The following is a 22,154-nucleotide window of genomic DNA, read 5'->3' as shown; positions in this document are numbered from 1 at the left end:
AATTAGGTAGCTTCATGCTCGTTCCGCTATCACCTAAAGATGCCTGAAAGGCGACAGTGAACAGAGATGATGAAGAGATGTAGTTGTTTGCAAATACCAACAAAGCAAGGATAAACCACAGATGTAGCGAGTACAGTCATTTGTTCATCTCTAGAAATGGTAGAAACTGGTCATACCAGTGCAAAATCCACAAATAAATAAATAAATAAATAATTCACTAAATAAATAAATTCATTCATTCAGCAACTCAAAAATTCACTTTATATGCCACCATATCTGTAATGATTTTTTCACCTCTAAAATTGGTCTTGGTTTTAAAAATCCCACTTGGATCAGGCTCTAGAGAGAACTGAAACAGTAAAAGAGATGAAGGCTACAGCCCAAGTGTAGTTTCTTAATTCCTTTAGGCCCAAATCCATAATTTTACAACCATTTTAACAATTCTGATGGATGAGCAGCTTGTGTTGTGCTTGTGATGTTGTGGCCAAACAGAAATCTAACCAGACATATAAACTGACTGGGAAAATCCTTGAAAAACAAGGTAATCAAACCCTTAGATGGTCTGAAATAACACCATACTAGTATAAGCTGATGGAATTAATTTCACCAATGTGTCTCTGGTTTCAACAGACTTTTATCAGCACCAACAGCCAGACAGGCGAAATTCCTTCTAACACAGGCTGCTTATTAGGAGCAGAAAAGAAACAAGGGGATATTCTTGGTGACAGGATAAGATCTGCAACATCAAATGAGATCTGATCTGATCTGAAGCTAATCTGATATTTAGACTCTGATTTCCCCTCGAGGATCAATAAATACTTTCAGAGGAGATCCCCTGCTGAAACAGTCTTATTCTCTATCAACCCAAAAAAAGAAACTTTCCCTGAGGTTTTTATATGGAGTTTGAGGAGAACTCCTTTGAATCTCTTTTGAGGAAATAAATACAACTGTCTGTGTGAATTTGTACAGTGTGTGTGTGTGCACTAACCTGCCAAATAAGAATTAAGCATTTCACACTAAGCAGGAAGGCTGCTAATGAAAAGAATTACTTAATCAGTTTGCTAATTACTGAAAACAATTTATTCATCCACTCCTCTGTAATGGCGTGAGTGTATGTGTGAGTGTGTGTGTGTGTGTGTGTGTGTGTGTGTGTGTGAGAGCTGAAGCATAAATAAGACCTAATGGATGCAAACACACAGAGTTTATTTTACTAAATCCTGGTGCCTTGCAGCAAACTGATACTAAATATATCTACTTATGTAAAATGACAGGTGAAACAACTGCAACCCTTTTTAGACCACGTGGTCTAAATAAAGGCAGCCACAACCTCATATTACCAGCAGTGTTTCAGTGAGACAAGACAACATTTGTTCTGATTTGGAAATCTTTGACCTAAACATAGCAGTGGGGGATAAAACCAGGCAGGGCCCCTTTGAGCCACGCCCTTCTGACCTTGAAGGAGGAGCTACTCCTCTACAAATTTCTCCTCAAACAATCCTGATACCCTTTGACCTACTGAGTTGCTGCATGTTTGGGCAAATATGTAGAAACCTGTAAATACTAGAAAGCTGAAGTTACGCACAGCAACTAGAAAAGTCCAGCCTGTTACGTCATGAAGAGCAACAGTAAAAGAATTTACAACTCATTGACAAGTAACACTACTGGAGACTTGTAAGGAGTACATTTTAAGACAGACTTTAAGGTGTGTTTGATATTTTATGTTATGGTAACAATAAAGAATGTAGGGAAATGATACACTTACATGTAACATCCAACAAACAACAGCTTTGAATTCATTTTGTCACAAAAAGCCCCCTGTCAGTTTTAGTGAGAATATATGTGTTTTTTTTTTAATTCTCAAGCATTTACTTTTGAAAGACTCATTGTACGACTTCATTTCCTGACTCACCAAATTGCTGAATGGCCCTGTCTGCACTCCAAGGCAGCTCCAAGGTCATGTGGACCCTGCGCCTCTGGTTTTTCACTCGCTTGTCCGCCTGCAGGGAAATCCCGGAGCTGGCTGCCTCTGAGATGATGGCCACGAACTGGAGGACAAAGGTTTGGATTATTAGTGGAGATCTCATTAAACAATGTTTATGAAGCAATAAATTTCTCCTAGCCACAGATTGGATCATCAGTTTTCATATGAAGGGTCAAGCAGTATAACCGACCTTCTCTGCGCCCATGAAGCGATCTTTCTCCTTGATGTTAATGTGGTCGATGGTGAGACCCTGCTCAGCCCGTGACTCGTAACGGACGCTGCCATCAGGACGCCGCACCACTCGACCCTTACGACCAGTCATCTGCAGAAAAAATATTAACCACATTGTCATTTAAAACATGTTTTGAAAGACATTTTGCCTAAAAAAATAACAGCATTGTTTATTTTTGGTGCGTGTGTGAACACTGATTTAAGTGGTGACAGGTGAAGAACATGCAACCTGCACCACTTAAACTTATTAGATATGAGATTTATTACAACTTTAGTAATATCTGCTGCCATATGCTCACCGGAGCAGCTCCAGTTGGAAATCGGATAAGATAAATATCAATTTCCATAGTTGTAAAAATGCTGAAAATCATTGCTTGTAATTTGTCAACCGGGCCAGAGAGTTTCTATTTCAGGGTCTGAGCTTCGTACCTCTGAGACTTTATCTGGTCCCCCAAACTTATCGATGAGCTCGTCCAAGGTATTGAGAGGTAGTTCTTTTCCCAGTATGGATATTTTATTGAGGAGGCCCTGCTTCATTTCCTCTATCCTGGCTGTGAAGAGAAAGCAGGGGAAATGTTATCCACGTGACACTGATAGACAAGAGTTACAAAAACAACGGAACATGAAAGTTAGTTTCACTGTCTAGACATGCATACGTTTGATCCAGACTGGACACACCTACATTTGCTAAAATATCTTCCTACTGTCAACACAGAAAAAGAACACATCTCCATACCTGTCTGACAGCTAGTGTGGTTAACAAAGATGACATCATCGTTGTCTAGCAGGGAGTCTGGTGAAGAATTTGAGTCTGTGTCCATGCCATCAGAGTCACTGCTGCTGTCATCGCTGATGTTGATTACACCGCCGCTGTCCACAGTGTGCTTGGGTACCTTGGGCTGGCGACCTCGAGGCTTCCCTGATCGTGAACCATGACGCAATATTAGAATGAGAAACAAGAGATGACACCTTTTGTCAATGAGAGACAAAGACAATGAAGGAAACTGCAAGAAAATTGCCAGATGGTGTGCAAACAAGATACACACAGATAAAACAACACTTAACTGTTAACTGTTAAATTAAAAAGAAGTTTGAAAAACAGAAATGGGGGCTATTTTGAGACTACTTTAGGGTATGACTACTGCATTCTTGTCACTTACGTTTTCTCTTATTCCCTGGTGCCTTTTCCCTCCTCTGTTTCTCTGAAGGAAAATGTTTCATCACGAGAGACTGGAATACTCCCCTACAGGAAAGAGGAAGAGAAAAGGAGAAACTTTTATTCTGACTGCAAAACAAAGAGGAAAACACAGGACAGTTGTGAAAGTTCGACACTCCATATATTCCTATTTGGCCTCATTATATCTGTCAGGTGTTGACAGGCTGATGAACATGTTTTGTGTGAGCTAATACACTCAAACCTTCAGGCATGTCTGCTGCGAGACGTTCAGGGTCAGGCAAGTTCAGAACACTCATCGCCTCTATCCTCCCTCTCTTGTTTTTCTTGCATGAGCCGTTTCATAATTAAATGGCTGATAATAACTAAAGAGACTGTTTGGTTTAATTGAGGATAAATGGTGAGGACTTCTGGTGAGGATTAATTATTTATCATTTTAAAGAATGTAGGTGATGAGGATGCCTTCGTTTTAAGATTGGCAAATCATTTGGTAGTTTTGTAAAACAACAAACTAAAACAGAGGAAAACACAAACTGAGATAACTTCCGGTAAACAGACAGACCTTTACTGTTTTCCTGCAAAACTTTGTTGTTGCCAGTAAGAATTTAGCTGCTCAGACAATGAAGTCGTTTTAGTGAATACTCTTTTAAATAAAGCTATTAATGTAAAAACAATGGTAAAAACAAACATATTCCTTTTTACTTACTCTGCTGCGGAAACAAATCTATCAAGATGCCCGTCATTCTCATCCAACACTTCTCTGGTGCGGGACTCGCCAGTAGACTGCAGCCCGATAACGATGCACTGTGGTGGAGAGAAACAAATACACATCAACAACCAAACAGGTCTGCTGTGTTACCTAAGTAAAATCAGTCATGGACTAATTCCTGGCATCATGATGCCACAAATTATGACATCCTTGAGGAAAAAAAATGCACTCAACTCAACCTGTGTACAGGGAAGTGCCAAATAAAGGCTTTAAGGGACAGTTCTCCCTAAAGGCTAGGTGAGCTGGCAGTAGACGCATGCTTCCTTCTGCGCAGTGATACAGTTGAAAGGTGTGGCTCAGTACAAAAAAAATAATACCAACATGAAAATGCTAACAACAAAGTATGTGGGTTATTTTGAATAATCGGGTTAAAATGGAAAAAGACACCTTCACAACCAGTATCTCCGACACTTGATAACTTACATCAAAACTAAACTAGATTAATAAACAGCACTGCAGGTAGTATGTAATATGAAGTTTTGATTTTGGGGTGAACTGTCCCTTTAATGACACTTGTAAATCCAGTGACATTCAAAGCTCTGCTTTTCCTGTGCAGACGAAGCAAAGTATCAGCAAAACTATGCTTTTACAACAGCATTCATTTACTAGAGGAAAAGTAAGTATTTTGTCCTTAAAATTCTCACTCCGTAACACAACATCTATAGAATTTCAGTTCCTGCTTGGTCAGTTAGACTCCTCCAGATTAAACATACTATATGACTCAGAGTTCAAGAGTGTGTTGTACTGACCTTTCCAGCCTGCAGCTCTTTTTGAGCCAGCTCCACCAGGCAGCGGACCTTGGCAGCGATACAGAGGTATTTGAAGAAGCGCTGGTGAGCTGACCAGAACTGTCCCCACAGAGACTTCCTGCTGACCAGGCCCAGCTCATCAGCTGCACGCATGAACACCTGCAACGCCTCTGCCCACTGGACACAGATTTAAGATGTCAATAGTCATTTTAAAGTATAGTATTTGTGTTTTTGTTTTTTGTTTTTTTATTTAAATCTCACATACAACACCATAAGCATGCACAAATTTAACTAGCACAAGCATGACACTCACCAGTTTGGCAGCTTTGTTATAAACCAGTTTGAAGTCATTGTCCAGTCCGATCTCTTCAATGCGGAAAGACACCCCTGAGAAGCTCAGCTGCCTGGCGATGTACATCCCGCTCACTTTCATGTCCATGGCAACAATCTCCATGGCACCGACACCTCTGTTTACAAACAGCACATAAATTATTAAAAATAACTCAATCACGAATCAACCAGCTATAACCACAAACTGATTGTAAGGTATTTTCCAGTAAGTGCAGTGATTTGAAAATATGTATCCACATGATTGAAAGGCTCTCGAAAAACATATTACCTCTGTGGGAAATTTTGCTAAATTTCATCCTATACAAACCTCTTCTCGATGGCGTGCAGGAAGTCATCAAAGGTTCTGAAGGGTGTGCCCTCACCCCAGATTCCCAGGCGGCTCATATAGATCATGTTCTTTGGCTCAGAGGCACCTGGGGCAGAGACGACAAAAATATATCCTCTTAAATCCTGGGTTGTCTTGCATGTAAGTGCATTAGTTTGTGCTTAGTTATGTGTCAGCCTACCTGTGGCACTGGCGTACACCACTCTGGCCGACCGCAGTTTGTTTTGCAGGTCAAGCACTGCCTTGCCCATCTTTGTAGATGTGGCATTCTTGGCTTTGTGGCATTCATCAAAAATAATCTGTAATTAAGAAAGGTCAAGGGCAAGCAACACAGACATGGAATAGCAGTTTGTGTGAGAAAACTATAAGATACAATGCTGTTAAAATGAAAGGATACAACTCCATCAAAGTCTGGCTTGCACCAATCGAGGATCTGTTTGATTCTCGTCCGGTGCTGCCCTCCTGCCTGGCTCTCTCCAATCAGCGCAGAGTAAGTTGCAAACAGGACTCCTTCTGAGGTAGCTGTGTCTCCATACTTAATCTATAACAACAAATCAAACATTCAAAACAGGGGAGTATTAGCAAGATATGTGTGAACATTTACAGAGCCACACTGTCACCAGATATAGCTCCTTTCCTTTTCTGCTTGAATGCACATATACAAACAGTTGCCAAGAACAAAACTCGTTCTCTCAGTATGTTGTGCTAATTCCACTGTGACTCACCTTGTTTAAGGCATGCACAGGAATATTCGGTGCATCTATGTCTTTGAGATCTCTCTCTGCATCAAATTTCAGGTCATTGGATATGCTGAACCTGAGGGTAGAAGCAGGAAAGTCAGTAATTCAGTCAGCTTTTACACAGACTATCCCAATGTCTAGTTCACTCTACAGGACTTTAGCTCTGGGCAGCATGGTGTTGCAGTGGTTAGCACTGTTGCCTCACAGTAAGAGGGTTCTGGGTTTGAATCTGCCAGCTGGCTCTGACCCCTCTGTGTGGAGTTTGCGTATGGGTTTTCTCTGGCTTACTCCCACAGCAAAGACATACAGGCAAGATTAGTAGTGACTCTAAATTGCCCATAGGTGTGAATGTAAGGCCTATGAAAGTCTGATGACCTGTTAAGGGTGTACCCCACCTCCGCCAGTGTCAGCTGGGATAGGCTCCGGCCCCTCACAACCCTGAACCTGCATAAGCCGTTATGGATAATGAATGGCTGACTTTGGTTTTCTGCAAACTGATAGCTTTTGGAGTGCTCTGAAGCATATGTACTTGCAAATTGGAGCTTGAGCGCTATGTATAAATTTGTATATATTCAAAGACTGGGGTCCTTCTGTGTACTCGTACACTTTAACAATCTAAATTCAAAGGAGCAGGCTGAGAGGCTGGCTGAAACATTGCAGACACTCCCCAAATATCTAACAGGCTAAATATTTTGACCTATCAGGTACTTTGACTTATCAAGATTAGAGTGCAAGACACAAGTTAAGGACAGGGATGGGTGGCCCTGCAGTGCTTTTCTAAGGTTTGAGTGTGTGTGTTTGACAGAGAGAGAGGGAAAGAGAGAGGATGAGAAGGTGGAAGGTGGACTATTGCATGCATTTTTTCTGTACGCCATTGGCCTAAAAACTTTCACCTCAGACCCATGCATCACATAACATACTCTGAAGGGATTCCTCCTCATGAAAGATAATGTAGTGCATGACCCATTCACTGGTCAGTTATGTAGTTTGAAAGCCACAGTGAGTTCAAGATTCCCGAGAAGAAGACGTAGCGCAACAGTTCAAAGATAAGACGACTTTAGAATTTGTCTGGTGTGAACAAGCAATTCTTTACAGTAAGAACACACTTCTTTTAAACCACTGTGTGAGGTTTTAAGGTACTATGCTGTTATGGAGCACAGAGCTAGCCATTGTGCCAAACTTATAGGGTGGGGGAGGACAGTTGTGTAGTGTGAGCTTTGCTTACATGCTCAATACATTCTGATAGAAAATTGGACACAAAAATCATATAAATAAATAACAGAGAGAATAATAACAGAGTGGTAAATCTGTCTCACCATAGTGCTTTCTTCCTTCCCTTCAGGTAGTTTTCCAGGATGATTCCTGCCACAGTGCGTCCTTTCCCGACCCCTGCCCCATCTCCAATCAGAAAACCTGCCCTCTGTTGGTTCTGAAGAATAACCTCGTGTTGCTGAGGGTGCACAAATAAAAATTAATGCGTGAGCAAAGATCACCAGTCATTCATAGATTGAAAATGAATAAGTACTTCATGTTCTGTGTGTATGTGAGCCTGGTGTACCTGGCAGGCGTAGATGATGGCCTCGAGCTGCAGAGCGGACAGCAGGCCACTGTTAATAGTTGACTCAGGGATAGAGAGAGTGTATGTGATGTCAGGAGGAGGGACACTGGATAGCGTGTTGGTCTCCACCACTATGTCAGGATGAGAAATTCCTATAGTGGCTGAAGAGAGGAAAAACAGAACGGCAGTTTAGAGAGGGGAAATTTTACAAACACATTAATAGCAAACTGCTTGAGTGTCATGCCACATTAAGAGGAAAAATGTGGATGAATTCATCATTAGTAGATGTTGACATTCAGTCTAGTGACCTACATTTGGAAGGTCTGTACTCAGCATATGTGTCTACATGTCCCAGTTCCTCTGTTTCCTCTTCCTCAGCATCCTCTTCCTCCTCTGGGGGTGACTGGGTTCTCTGAGGCTAGGAACACCAAAGAGACTTTAATAATGTAATCCACATTAATAACAGCCACATATGGGAGTTATGCTTCTTGTTTCAGCTTGTTTCAGTCAGGGGCAGGTGAGCAGTTAGTAAAAGGTTGGCACAGCACATCTAAAGCTACTTATCAGGGAATGTTAACCAGTCAAACAGTAAAATAACAAACAACATTGACAGGTGTGTAAAACCAGCTGAAGCAGGATGAATAAGAGCTTGAAACATGCTTGTAACTGTAGACAAAAGGGTGTTTTACATATTCAGGCAATGTCAGATTAATGTTATCTGAGAAACTGAAAATGCAAAAGGGTCCCATTTTGACAGACAGGTTTATACCACAGTGCCTCTGTTCTTGTCACATAGACTATTCACAAAGACAATGCAGTGTATGAAATAATCCATTCTTTTTGCAATGTGCATTTGCAGAATGTCCAATGCATCCAATATGCAGCAACAATTTCATCATCTGTGGCAATACAGACATGCCAAAGAAGGCGCAAGCAGTCTCAATTATTATATGCTACTGCAATGTCAAAATGTGGCCCTCAGTCTCAGATAAGTGGCATGTTATGCTGCTATGAGAAAACTCTTAACCCCTATTCGCACAGGACTAATATTACCTGAAGACCTCATATGAGTTACAAATTACCCCCCATGTCTGTGTTTCATGCAGCATAGTCGCACGGGATAGGTAAAGTCTGTATTTCACTTGAATTTACTGACATTATGCCCCCATATGATGCCCACTGTCATTACTAAACTCCACTTTACACATAACAGAAACAATACAAAGCACTACTAGCGGTAATGTACAGTGTTAACCTGCTTTTTTCTTTTAAATGTGGGTTGACCCTTGAAACTTTAACAAATTAGTTTGATTTCTTTGGGGAAAAAACAAGAGTTAAAAAAGCAATTACCAACTTTGCAAGAAATGTCACACAAATCGGAAGAAATAAGTAAAAGGTGACATGAAAATGACCTGGAAACTAGTTTTAAAAAAGGGATGGTTATTTGACAATTACCAAGATTATAATAATAATAATTATAATCGTGTATTTAAAATTATGTTACAGAGAAAATGCATACAGAGATATTTTTTTAAATCTCTTTTTCTACTTATTTTTGAGATAATTTTGTTGTCACTTTTTTAAAACTAATTTCTTGCTCATTTTTGAGCCATGCCTTTTAAAGGTTCTCATTGCCTTCTCGCAATGTTTCTGAAAGAAATCAAACCAATTTTCTTAGGGTTCAAAGGGTTAAATAAACAGAACCGACTCTGCTACACATTGTCACAAGTGATCCATCTCATAATCTTTTGAGATTTTACTCTTCTGATGGATTTGAACTTGCTTTTTCAGCAAATGAGTCTTCATTCCATGTAGCGAAAGGAGCCTGCTGCATCCAAAACGCTGTCAGAAACTTCATTTATAATTACTAACACAGCCTCCGTAATGCTTGACCGGGAAAGAGGTAGGAAAGACATGCAGAAAAAACAGAAAACCTTAATACAACTCCATATCATTGATCCCCAAATTCGCACAGGACTAATACTGACACATGACCTCGGTGTTTGGTAAAATATGGCAGGTAATTAACGTTGGAAAGTTTACTTGAAAAATTACAAACATGGCAGACTCACACGAATTAAGATCATAGACTATGTTTTAATTATCACAAGTAACCAGAGGTAATACTAGACCTGTGCGAATAGGGTGTAAGCCTTATCTTGTGTTGCAAACACAGAGGGCAAAAGCACCTGCACCTTAGACATATAACATAAACTAAATGCATTTTTATCAACTGCCCATAGGCACATCTAGTTAGAGAGTTTGGTTTCATTTTAAAATCAGACTGGAGAGGTCGGTGTGGCTACCTGGAATCCTCCTAAAGGTGGTGTGCTGATAATAGCAGTTATATCATCCAAACTGGCCAAGCCATGAAACCTGCTGGTGCCATTCAGCTGTCGACAAACATAAAATGAAAAAATATAAAGACAAATGAAAACAGTGCCAAATGCATAAGAAAAGAGTAACAACAAAAAGATGAGTAATCACTGTATGTGTGTGTTGTGCATATAAAATTGTTCATGAGAGAGTGTGGGCACTTCATGGATGTCTGATGGAGCAGCACTCAACAAAATGCAATTTGTCGTCTGGCGGTGAAAAGCCAACGACAACAACAACAGGCAGATATAGCTGAGTGTGTCTGGGAAACATAATGGATGAAATGAGGGCAGAATGAAAAGGAAAACATAAAAGGCTTTCAGAAGGCAGGAGAAATGAATGTACTCTGATTCATATCAAAGAGATATCCTTGGACCCGTCTCAGTCAAAGACGACTCAACAGCAGTGACACGAGCAGGGATGGAGGATTAACACTCACAAACAAAGTTGCTCGTCTTAGATCAGTGACTTGGAGACCATGACATAATACAGTTCAATGAGTTTCTTTGAAGGGCCAGCCCATCAAAAGGAAAGACGATTTTATTATTTACAGCCACACACAGATCTCTGTAGCAGTAGTGATAGTGGAGAAACTATTTTTTTATACCACTAAGAAAATAGTAGAAATATTTAGAGAAGAAATACGTTTTGAAAATGAAATAATGTTTTTACATTTCGGTGCACTCTAAGTGTAACTATAGACCAATTCACACTTGACAACAAATACTCTCTAAATGGGTCACATTTTATTTCCTGTTGGAAGGTTTTGCAGTCTATGTGAGTGACATCAGCTGACAGGAAGTAAACATAAACCCAAACTGTTGCCTAGAACTGTCAGTCATGACAAAGTGTGCTCCTTACATGCTCTGCATGCAATTTCAAAACAGCTGGTCACAAAGGTTTGCATTTATTTAATCTATTTAAGTATTTAAATGGCGTGAGCATGAAGTCTTTAACTCAGCACTTTCTCACTGTTAAAATTACACAGGTTCAATTTTTGTCAATTGTTCAAGTTTTTGTAAAGTTAGTGTGTTTTCACGATGTTACAAATTACCTAAGAGTGAAAGCCAAAAAGGACAGCCAACTTGGTCACACTTTTGTCTCGTTCGTAATACACGACTTTAGCCCTGATTTTCCGCCTCCCCAAAGAAGCTTCCTGAGAAAAGTCCCAGAACAGAAGCAAATTGAATTGAGCAGTTTGTGTGAACTATTTGAAGAACTATTTGAAGAAGAAGAAGAAGAAGAGGAAAAAGGCTATTTATAGTAAAGAATAATCCTATTTTGTGAAAACATGGGCCAACGACAACAAGAAAATCCTAGTAGTAGTTTGGAGACCAGACAAACTAAAAGATCTTGTAGTGTGATAAACACTATGACTTCAAGACTCATGAATTCAAGAGAGCAAGTTCTGTATTGTGAATAATACAGCGATCTGACAACTTTGAAAGTCGTGTAGTGTGAACTAGCCAATATACTGTAGGAATAAAATTATGTTAAACTGCTGTATAACGTTGTACAAAACTGGTTGTTATGGAGAAAAGATCTAAGTACTGTGTCACACTTATGAAGGTGTCAGAGAATGACAACTTTATAAAAGCCAAGTAAAGACTTATTGTATTAAGTATCAGGGAATAATGATTTGTCTAAAGCTGAAACAGAGTTGAAGGTGTTGGCCTTTGGTGTATGAACACAAATCCAGCTCCACCATGAAAGTCCCATCTGAGAGCGAAAGTTGGCTGAGAGCCAGAACAGGACTAATGTTTACAGAGCAAGAAAAACACTCTGACACTTGCTTCATAGTTCCTAGTGTCCACCTTACCCTGTACAGACATGCGTGTGCAGATATTAAAAAGTTTGTATGACATAGTAGCTGTAAGATGAGCTGCCGGTGTGGTAATCAGTATTAGTGGTAATGACCTGTGCTTGTGCGTGTATGTGTGTGTGTGTGTGTGTGTGTGTGTGTGTGTGTGTGTGTGTGTGAGTGCTTGCTACGGACCTCTAGCTGGCTCTGTGCTGGTGTGGTGGTGGTACTAGTGTTGACGTCCCAGAGGGTGGGCACTGTGTTCAGGTTGTCTGGGCTGATGAAGGGCTGGGCATCAGCATACTCCGACAGTGAGTCAGCCGGAGAGGAGAACAGAGAGTTTGTGGAGAGGTCATCAATGCAGGACAGATCCTGAAGGCAGAAAGAAGAGAAGGGGTTAAGTTTAACCTCTGAAACAGTGAAACATATGGGGCAGAGTAGCGAGTCAAACTGATTGTCTTAATTCTAAAAAGAGTTTAATATTGTGAAAGTGACATATAGATTACCAGTTCAAGTCCTAAGTCTTTGCAGCCTTTGCAAATACTCCCATCAAGCCTCATGGGAAAAGAAAAGACTAAAAATCAGATTCAATATCCTATATATAGCAGATACAACATGCAGGTTGTGCAGCAGATTAACAGTAAGTGTATACCTGATAAAGAAAAAAAGGTGTGTGGATGGGAGTGAACTACAGACAATAAAGGTGGCCCATTCATTCTGGATTTCAGCCAATACTGCACTCTTTTGGGAGTAACACGAGTAGCCCAAACAAAATCTAATCACACACAGATGTGTGAGAGCGAGCACGTAAAATAGAAAGCGAGGGGCAGGCATAATGAAAGTGCTTGTGTATGTGTGTGTCATTTCAGCTATGGCTGCCTTCCAGTCGCCCCTCTATTCATATCCTTTCCAAGCCATTAGCATGCCATGTTCTTTAACTAGCCTCTCACAGGCACCCCCGGGCCCCCTGAGACTTATAAACATGGATGTGGGGAGATAGGGATTGAGTGATGACGGGGGAGGGAAGAGAACACGGTGGACAACGACAAGCTGTACAGAGGAGAAACTGTTTTTAGAAATGGGAGTATGGATGTTCGCTTTATTGTGTGGTTGTCTGTGGGTAGTCCTCACTGTGTGCGATTGTGTGTATGTATATTTATACTCAGCAGACCATGTGTGGAAGTTCCCACACCCCCATGTTCTGACTACACCCTCAAGAGGACCATGAAGCAGCCTTGAATACTACAAGAATACAATGTTTACCTCACTTTAAAGGGATAGTTCCACACTTTGGGAAACATGCTTATCCGCTTCCATGAGAAGACAGATCTCTCTCTCGTGTGTATGCTGTATATTTGGATGCACCACCAGCACCCAGCTAAATTAGCTTAGCACAGACTGATACTGTTCCTGGCAAAGAAATAGTCCATCATGTACCTCCATAAAAAGAGTACTTATTTTACACTTGGATTTTTGTGAGGATTAAACAAACTAAATAAAAGGTATTTAAAGCTTCAGAAATGCTGCTAGGCATATTTTGTTGCCTTTAAGTAGAGTCAAGCTCACCGTTTCCTCCCATTTCCAGTCTTGGTGCTAAGCTAACTTAGCAAGCTGCTTACGGTGCCTTCATAATAAGCACAGACATGCTAGCTGTATCAATCTTTTCATCAAACTCACAGTAGGAGAGCAAAAAGCCCCAGAAACCTTTCCTTTAAAGCTAAAGTTGGTAACATGTAAAAAAAACTGTCACCATATTTACACAGCATTAAACAAGACAGAAAAGCTGGGGGGAAAAGAACAAAATCATATCCCTCTGCCTGCTGTATTGCTTTGAACCCCACCTAATGGCCTTATTGTATGTGAACGAAAACAATCAATCAGAGCCGAGGAAACTCTCACACATCTGCCAATCGTGTCAATCACGGCTTGGGAACTTCAGTCAAATTGTCAAATTACGTAGCATTGATTGAATATGACTCAGGATTCTGTTAATGCATTGCCTATTTCTTGCCTCAAATGTTTTCAGAAACCTATTATAGTGTACTTTTTCACTGTAAAATGAGGTAGTTTGTGACCAAGCCACCATGTTGTATACAGCTGAATGGGAACACCAAACACCACTCATCAGCCTGACCAGCTTTTTCATTTTGCAGGTTAACAGTACTCTAAAATATGTTTCTGAAAATGTTCGAGGGGAGAAATACGCAATGCAGTAACAGAATCTTGATTCATATTTAGTCAGCGCTGCCTAGTTTGACAGTTTGACCATAGTTCACGGAGTGACTGACATGACTGACAGCTGCATTAGAGACTACTCGGCTCCGATTGGTTGGTCTAGCAAATGGCATCAGAGGCAGAAGGAAGAGGGGGAGGGACATGATTTTTTTTCACAGATTATCCGTCTCATGAACTTCTTTCAGGATGTAGTGACAGTTTCAGCAAATATAACACAAAGTTATTTTCATAAAAGATACCAACAGCTTATTAAAGGCCTGGCTGTATGTGCTGTAAACTACTGTGTTAAGTAACATGCAAGCAAAGAAAATATTTATACAGGTAGATTACACATCTCTGTAACTGTCCTGCATTTAAAGATGCTTACATGGTTTTGTTACAGCACCTCGACATTGACACTTTCTCAGATAAATGTACTGCACAGCCATAAGCAGTGATGAGTAGGGTTGAAGCACAATATGTTATCATGACTGAGGGTGACTTTTAAACAAAAAGGAAAATCTTTGCTGTGAAAAGTGAAGTAAAACTTTTCTTGAAACAAAGATAAATGAGAAATTGTGATGCTGCCGCAACCTCAACAATATGCAGCTACTGATTAATACCAAGAAGCTGTGCTGACTTCTGTCATAGCTGCCTGTTAGCCATTAATCACAGCTCAGCTGAAAATGTTTCACAGGCATGAGAAGACAGGACGTGGATCTCTTAGTGTTAACATGACTAAATCATGCGGGAATGGAGCCTAGTGAGGACGGTAAACAGCAGGCAGACACACGTGAATATTTTTGCCCTCTGACGTTAGAGAATCAACTCGATGTCCATTGCGTGTGGATGTTTGCGTATTGGAAATAGTGCTTTCTCAAGGGCACAGCACTCAGCTTATCAGTGTTTGCTGGGAGCTCTACGAGTATGCCTTTCTCTTCAACTCCCTCACTCTACCTTTCTCTTTCCTTTTCTGCCTCTGTGAGTGTGTGTGTTTGTGTTTCCTGAGGGCAAGATCAGGCTTGAGCTCTGAAAGCAGGCTCTCCAAAGTTATTCTGCCCTGCTGGCAGCTGAGTGGAACCAACTGCCTTTTCTAGGGTGACACAAGAGGGGAAGATGTAGAGAGGGTCCCTGTAAAATATCTCTAGCACTCCCTCACACAAACCTGTCACTTTCTACCATGTTTCCTTAGTCCATTTTCTTTGTTTATCCTATCAGCTGGGTGTCTTCCCATCCCATCCTATTCTGTCTCACCCCTTGCTCTCATCCCTCCATTTTTGGCTCTACTGGCTGCGGATAGATGAGTAAACAACAAGGCTCGGAAAAAAAGGGACACTGTGTCACCAGAGGCATCATTCCACAGAAGCATAATGGTGGAAACACACAGATGAGCACATAGACACATGTATTTCGCCATGGGAAACCACTGCTGTTTTTTTTTTCTTGCAGTGAAGTAAATCACAAACAAATGATAAAAAAAAAAAGTTAGAGGGGATTTTTTTGGTGGAAAAAAATCTACTTCATCAGATTTTAGATGAAAACAAATCTTAATTTGGATTAAAATTACAGTGATGAGCTGTCATAATAGCTTTGCTTGTAAAAAATGGTTATGGTAATGAAATACCTAAATGACTTTTATGAGCCGAAGCTAGTCCTAAATCCATTTTGGTTGCAAATATGCAATTTGTATTTAGACCCAGAGGTCATTACTCTGTGTGACATTATGCTGTAACTTCTAGGTTTTCCGCATCATGTAGATTCATGTAACAGAGCAAACTGTGTTGTTGCTGCAGTGTTGTATATAAAAAGGACCAACAGTGCTGATACAGAGAAAATCACAGAAAACTGCAGCAGGTTGGTTGGTGCTAACCAAGACGTGGCCGACCTCAGTACCATGCTAATCGAGTTGTTAAGCAGAGCGTAACAGAGGCAGCAGTGTTTGTCCCTCGGCAGGCCCGTACCGAGGGCTAGTTCATCTACTGTTCCTAAGACTGGGCCCTGCCGAGCAGAGATAAGGCTTGAATTCCAACTGCTCTGATGGTAATCAGGCTCCCTCCACAGCACGCAGCCATGCAACCGTATAGCTACTAATCCTGCCTCTCTCTCTCCCACTCTCTTTTTCCTCTGCTACACATTAAAAAAAAACATCTGAGTGTGTGTGTGCTTCTTTTAAAATTGTTTTCTGGGAATTTAATCGACTTGAATTGAAATTTCTGAGAATAGGCAGTAGATATGTGTGTACATGTACACAGGAGAACATGTGAAAACCCATGTCAACGTGATTTTACCACCCTTTGGTGTGCATGTCACGTGTTCCTTCTCCCACCTCAATTTCTCCTTTTCTATAAATACTAAAGCCAGCAGCATATCCTGCCCCTACAACCCAGTAAAGTTGAAACTATATACAAATACCATCATCCTTCCGACCACTTGTTTATAACATGGTGCAATCTAAACAACCGTGTACTCACATGAATATACTGTGAGAAGCTCTGTATAGAAGCTTAACACACATGAGCATGTGCTGTACATCACATCATGTATCCACAGAAGCGGTAAATTGTATTTCACTGTCTGGATAATGACAGTTGTCTGTCTGCAGATGATTAATAAAGATACATGGCAGCGAAAAACTGCAACAATAGTGCAGAACTGCGGAGATCCTTGATGGTTGCGGTTGAAGGTGGTGGTTATCAGCTCTGAGAATCACAAGTGGAAAAAATACACCTCTTAACACAAACCACCCACTAACAGCTTGGCTTCATCATCTAATAGTCGATTTATTTGCAGTGTGATGAGTAATCTGAAAGTGTCACAACATACCCCGCTAGTTTAAAAAAAAAAAAATCATGGGACAATCATGGGACATAACTGCCATAAAGTGCATCCAGGCTGAAATAAAAGTTAGCAATTATAAAACGATGAAAGAGCATTTATCTGTACTGCTCATGCAGTTTCAACAGTGGTTTCAGAAGAACTGAGTAACAGCCATTCCTGATATAATGACTACAATGACACTGGTTATGACACAGCCTCTATGATAAGGTCAGGCGCTACCATACAAGGAGGTCTAACAGCCCTATCTTTGTTAGCCTTATAAATATAATTTCCATGGTGTGTGTGCTTCTCTTTGTGTGTACATGTGGTGCCTTACTATTAAAGGAAAAATGATTTCTAATCACAAATCCCATCATCGCTAGGTGTGGATCATAACATGGACCACTTGTATGGTTTATTAGATGAAAATCTTTCCAAAGCACATGTCCTTAAAAGAATATGTTCAGAGGAAGCAGCTTGTGTTTCTAAAGAAGCTTTATTATGGCCTCTCAAATGAAATAAAAGGTCCAATGTGTTGGATTTAGAGGAATATATTGGCATAAATGGAATATAATATAAGAGTGCTTTCTTTAGTGTATAATCACCTGAAAATAAGAATAGCAGTACTGTTGTTACCCTAGAATGAGCTGTTATAAATACAGAGAGGGTCTTCATCCATGGAGTCCGCCATGTTGCATTGCTATATTTCTACAGCAGCCCTGAATGGACAAACCAAACGCTGGCTCTAGAAAGGGCTGTTAGCATGTTGGTGCTGGCCGCTGTAGTTAGCAGCCCCTCCATGACAAGCCAAAGACTGCTGAAAACCAAAGATTTTTTTGTGAAATTACTTTATTCTGTGATTTGACTGGTTTAAATCACCCGGTCCGTTAGTTTTGGAGAGGAAGCCAATAATTTATCTCATGGAAAACCTCCTGAACCTCTGACTCTTAAGTTATAAGTGGAAAGCTGGTTGATATCTGCAGGTTGCAATCTGCAGTTTTCACCACTAGATGCCTCTAAATCCTACAAAGTGTTCCTTTAAGGATAGTTGTCTATACTTGGACGTTATGTAACTGTTTCATCTGTTTGTACCTTTTATTGCTGCAATTTTTATACAGCCAGATCTTCTATATTGTCATTCTAACTCCAGTGTTGCCGAGGGGGAATATATGAACAACCACATCTCCTGTGACACACATGGTGTTGCCAGCTGCTACTTCTTACCAGAAGTTTCTTTGGCATGTTGAAAATGTCGACAACGGTTCACATGTCATCATGTTGTCGCCATTACAAACACAGCGACATGATTCCTCACTGACTTTCCACCTACAAAAACCCCCAAAATATTTTTGCTGCAGTTCATAAAGCCAAAGGCTGAAAATTTCTTCAGCTAAAATGAGAAAGAGATGCCCTTTTCTCCCTTTATTTTACATTATCACTACATATTAAAGACTAAAATCCCCCGTACTCAAAAGCAAACGTCAAGTAAGAACTACCATGTACAGTCCTAGGCCACATCCTGTTAAACTTAACAACCTGCCTCAGCGCAAGGCCAGGCCGAGGCCCCAAGCAGGCAGGCAGGCAGGCCAGACACCGGGCTTTCCCCTCCCACACACTGCCAGCTTTTCCAAGGCCAGGAAACAAGTCACCCTGTCCTCCCACTTACCCCACACACCCACATATATACACAAACACACACCTCAAACGACCTCATCAACCCACTCGTACGTTTCTGTCATCACTTGCTAATTTTCTCCCGGTCTTTTAAAATCCATCCCTCTTGTTTCCCATCTCTGCCACCTTTTCTCCCTGCCCTTTTAGCCTCTCATTGTGTGTTTGTCCAAGTTTCATATTCCCACAGAATTCTGCAGCAGGAAGATGAGCTATTTAACTCAACATTTTTGCTAATACACATTGTTAAACAATGACATTTCAAACACCATTATACACCATTGTGAAAATGCATACATAAATCTATACCTGCTTCTCTACACTGTAGCATTTCCTGACCGAGGTCAACTACAATCAAAAATGCAAAAGTGCATTTTCACAAAAAGTCGGCCTATGGTCTCTTAAGTCAGCAACGATCACACTTTATGTACTGGGTCTCTCTTTATTATTCTGTATAGCTGTAAATGGTCTCTGATTCTGAAAATGTTGCTGTAACAAAAGCTTCCTTCACACTACCTGTTCGAGGCAAAATTGTCATGCTGTTATGCCAACTTACCATTCTGTATCAAATGTACGACCAGAAAATGGAGGGGCAGAGTTGTCTCGCCTTTAACCAGGCAATGAAGGTATTGACAGCACAACATCGCGATCTATGTAAAACAGACAGCCGGGTGGATGGGACTATAAGTGAGATGGATGGGATTTTCTGATGTGTGTGACCCACCGCAGGAGATTTAAAAAGCAGCTAGCTGCAGTTAGCAGCCAACTCAACGAAGAACAGCAATAGATAATGTGCAAATGGGGAAAAAAAAGAGATTCGGGAGTTCCTTACTCTCCCAGAAGAGTACAAGGCCAGTCGTCATATTATGTGATGATTAGCCTTGTACTCTTCTGATGATGGATGATAAATAATTGTTATTGCCATGTTATGCTATTGTTATTTTTAATTAATAGCTGCCGATGACTACATTATATTTCACACTAGAAGCAGATACTCTTGTGATAAAACCTCATGCTCTTCGTGCCTTTTTGTGTCTACAATACCAGCATGCTGTCTAAAATCACACACTGAAGCAGCATGATGTGGCTGTTGTTTGGTGTGAAAATGCCAATGCCGTGTAAAGAAGAGACTTTGTGGCAGCTCTTTAGCTTTATCTCTGTGTAAAGAGGGCTAATAGTAATACAATGGGAGTGGTGTGAGCAATACCAATTATTTGTTATGTAGTTAGTGCAAAATGACAGTAACCCAGTTGCAGTGAAAGCTACGGTCGTGGTGGTGTTAAGGACCACCTACCCCACTCACTTACAATCAGCTGACTAGAACAACCCCCACCCGTGACACTCCCCTCTGAGATCAAATGTTGACCTTGTCCATGCAGTCAACAGAACCTGATTGATGGCCTCTGTGTGTGTGTGTGTGTGTGTGTGTGTGTGTGTGTGTGTGTGTGTGTGTGTGTGTGTGTGTGTGTGTGTCTTTTTATGTGGCAGGTCTGGGTCCTAGAAATGAAAAGCCACCGCTGGTGTCTCTCTTTCTGTCTGGATTATGTTATGCCAAGCTGTCTGCATGTCCTACGTCGCTGACATATCTGTTGGGCTGCAACTTTAATAGCACAGCTCGAAACTTTTTTCTTTTCCCTGACAATCTTACAGATTTGAAGCAGACACTTAACTTTTTTGGCAAATTAGCTCTTTCATTGACTTGCTATTGTGAAGACTGGTAGCAGTCAGACATCTTTTTAATTCAGTATTAAATCAATTTGTTGCGGTGTGCAGTGGCTAAGAACACCAAGCCTTTTGTGGACAGTATGTATCCCAAAATGACTCTAGAAGACACGCTGACATAAATCAGCTTATCCTGTCGCAGAGCTTTGATCGGGGAGCCAATTTGTCAAAAAGCCATTGTGTTTTTATAAGTACACATGGAAAGTTTTACATCTTGTTTTGGACCCTTTAGTCACACAACATCCAGCCAAAGAACACATTCAAACACTTTTTAAAAGTCCTTCACAGACAACTAAATGTTTCAGGTCTGGAGAACTGCTCACCACAGTTTCAGCTGTTTCACAGACCACAAACGGCTCCACTTAGGACTCCGCCAAGCCAAGATGATGTTAAAAGCCCTCTGACAATATTATATCAGCGTTTTCTACTCAATTTCAGTTTGTTCAGAAGACCGAAGCTGATTCTACTTGACAACTGTACTAAAATTAAATTGGCAAATTTTATTTTGAGGGATGGTCTCAGAAACAAAAAGAGAGATAATCAATTTTCATCTATCTATCTATATATATATATATATATATTTATATATATATATATATATATATATATATATATATATATATATATATATATATATATATATATTTATATTTGTGGGGTCAAAAGAAAATTAATTCATCAGTTTTTTCTTACCCACAGACAGTTACGTCTAACCTATCCACGACTGAGTATTGAAGGCCAATCAAAGCGGCACGGTCAGTCCAGCAACCTCCTGACAGGCAAGCCTTCATGTCGTGCCAAGTCTGAGTAAAGCAAGCCAGGGAGTGCTTGCTGCTTACAAGCCTCCTGGAATTTTCCAGTGTTTTCATATGTTCTGGAAAATAAAAGGATGCCATGTCATGTGTCCCTGCTTGCAGTCGATGACGGAGGTAGTTCTAGAGCTGTTCTGCTTGTTGTGTTTGTAGGAGAGCATGACAGTTACACTGAGCTGACTAGTAGAAACTAACAAGGCTCTACGATCCTCATGGATCTGCTGGCAAATAAATCTATCAGGTAAATTCAGATTCTGTCTCAGGCAACAAAGAACAAGCAGAATTTAACAAGGGACAAGTAAAACAAGCTGAGAAAGTAAGAAGAGTACAGAGGAGAGAGACAGAAAAAGAAAGAGAAGCCATGAGAGAGATTTCATCTGTTAGGTATTTGGTTTTTTGCCAAGAGGAAGTCACCCACAGAAGGGTGCCATGAGGATGACTTGGCATTCACAGAGGCATGGCTCAGTCATTTAAACCATTATTATGAACTGATAATTACAAAAAAAAGGCCGATAAGAACTGACATGAATCAAAAAAAAAAATTGGTGGCCCTCTGAAAAAAAATTGTGATTGTGAAATGAGATAACCTAAGAAATAGAAAATGCAAAAAAAATGACTCACGTGGTACATTATGTTACGTGCCATTAACTTATTGCATGTGTGAGCCTGTCAGTGCGGAGAAAAGTGGATATGAGGAGGGTGTTGACGCAAGATGACGTCTCAGTTACGCAGAACTTTCAACATACCCCAGACAACACTTGCAACAGGGGCATATGTTGTCATTTGTTGCAGTCATATGCAAAATTGACAACTTGAATAACTAAGAATGTTAAGTTCTGAGTGAAAAAATGTGACTGTGTCAA

The 22,154-nt window shown here is 40.5% G+C and overlaps 1 protein-coding gene across 4 annotated transcripts in view; it reads right to left on the bottom strand.

Annotated features, from left to right (window-relative positions):
* sbno2b (strawberry notch homolog 2b) overlaps window positions 1-22,154 on the bottom strand; it is an 83,222-nt gene that overhangs the window by 17,248 nt on the left and 43,820 nt on the right. For 3 of the 4 annotated variants that reach the window (XM_042482374.2, XM_088077896.1, XM_088077898.1), the window contains 17 exons: window positions 12,251-12,427; window positions 10,185-10,271; window positions 8,191-8,296; window positions 7,879-8,039; window positions 7,637-7,770; window positions 6,306-6,396; window positions 5,978-6,121; window positions 5,762-5,879; window positions 5,563-5,668; window positions 5,218-5,371; window positions 4,905-5,081; window positions 4,093-4,190; window positions 3,373-3,455; window positions 2,949-3,131; window positions 2,642-2,763; window positions 2,172-2,303; window positions 1,910-2,045 (listed from right to left, as the gene is read on the bottom strand). In XM_042482374.2, coding sequence (XP_042338308.2) covers window positions 1,910-2,045; window positions 2,172-2,303; window positions 2,642-2,763; window positions 2,949-3,131; window positions 3,373-3,455; window positions 4,093-4,190; window positions 4,905-5,081; window positions 5,218-5,371; window positions 5,563-5,668; window positions 5,762-5,879; window positions 5,978-6,121; window positions 6,306-6,396; window positions 7,637-7,770; window positions 7,879-8,039; window positions 8,191-8,296; window positions 10,185-10,271; window positions 12,251-12,427 — 2,209 coding nt within the window. The remainder of the gene's footprint in view (window positions 1-1,909; window positions 2,046-2,171; window positions 2,304-2,641; window positions 2,764-2,948; window positions 3,132-3,372; window positions 3,456-4,092; window positions 4,191-4,904; window positions 5,082-5,217; window positions 5,372-5,562; window positions 5,669-5,761; window positions 5,880-5,977; window positions 6,122-6,305; window positions 6,397-7,636; window positions 7,771-7,878; window positions 8,040-8,190; window positions 8,297-10,184; window positions 10,272-12,250; window positions 12,428-22,154) is intronic. The other variant, XM_088077897.1, reaches the window with a different exon arrangement.

This window comes from Plectropomus leopardus, chromosome 5 (assembly GCF_026936395.1).
Source record: "Plectropomus leopardus strain MGB_pleo_1.0 chromosome 5, ASM2693639v1, whole genome shotgun sequence".
Taxonomy (NCBI): Eukaryota; Metazoa; Chordata; class Actinopteri; order Perciformes; family Serranidae; genus Plectropomus; species Plectropomus leopardus.
Note: the sequence above shows the minus strand (reverse complement) of the source record. Positions and strands in the feature narration are given on the sequence as shown.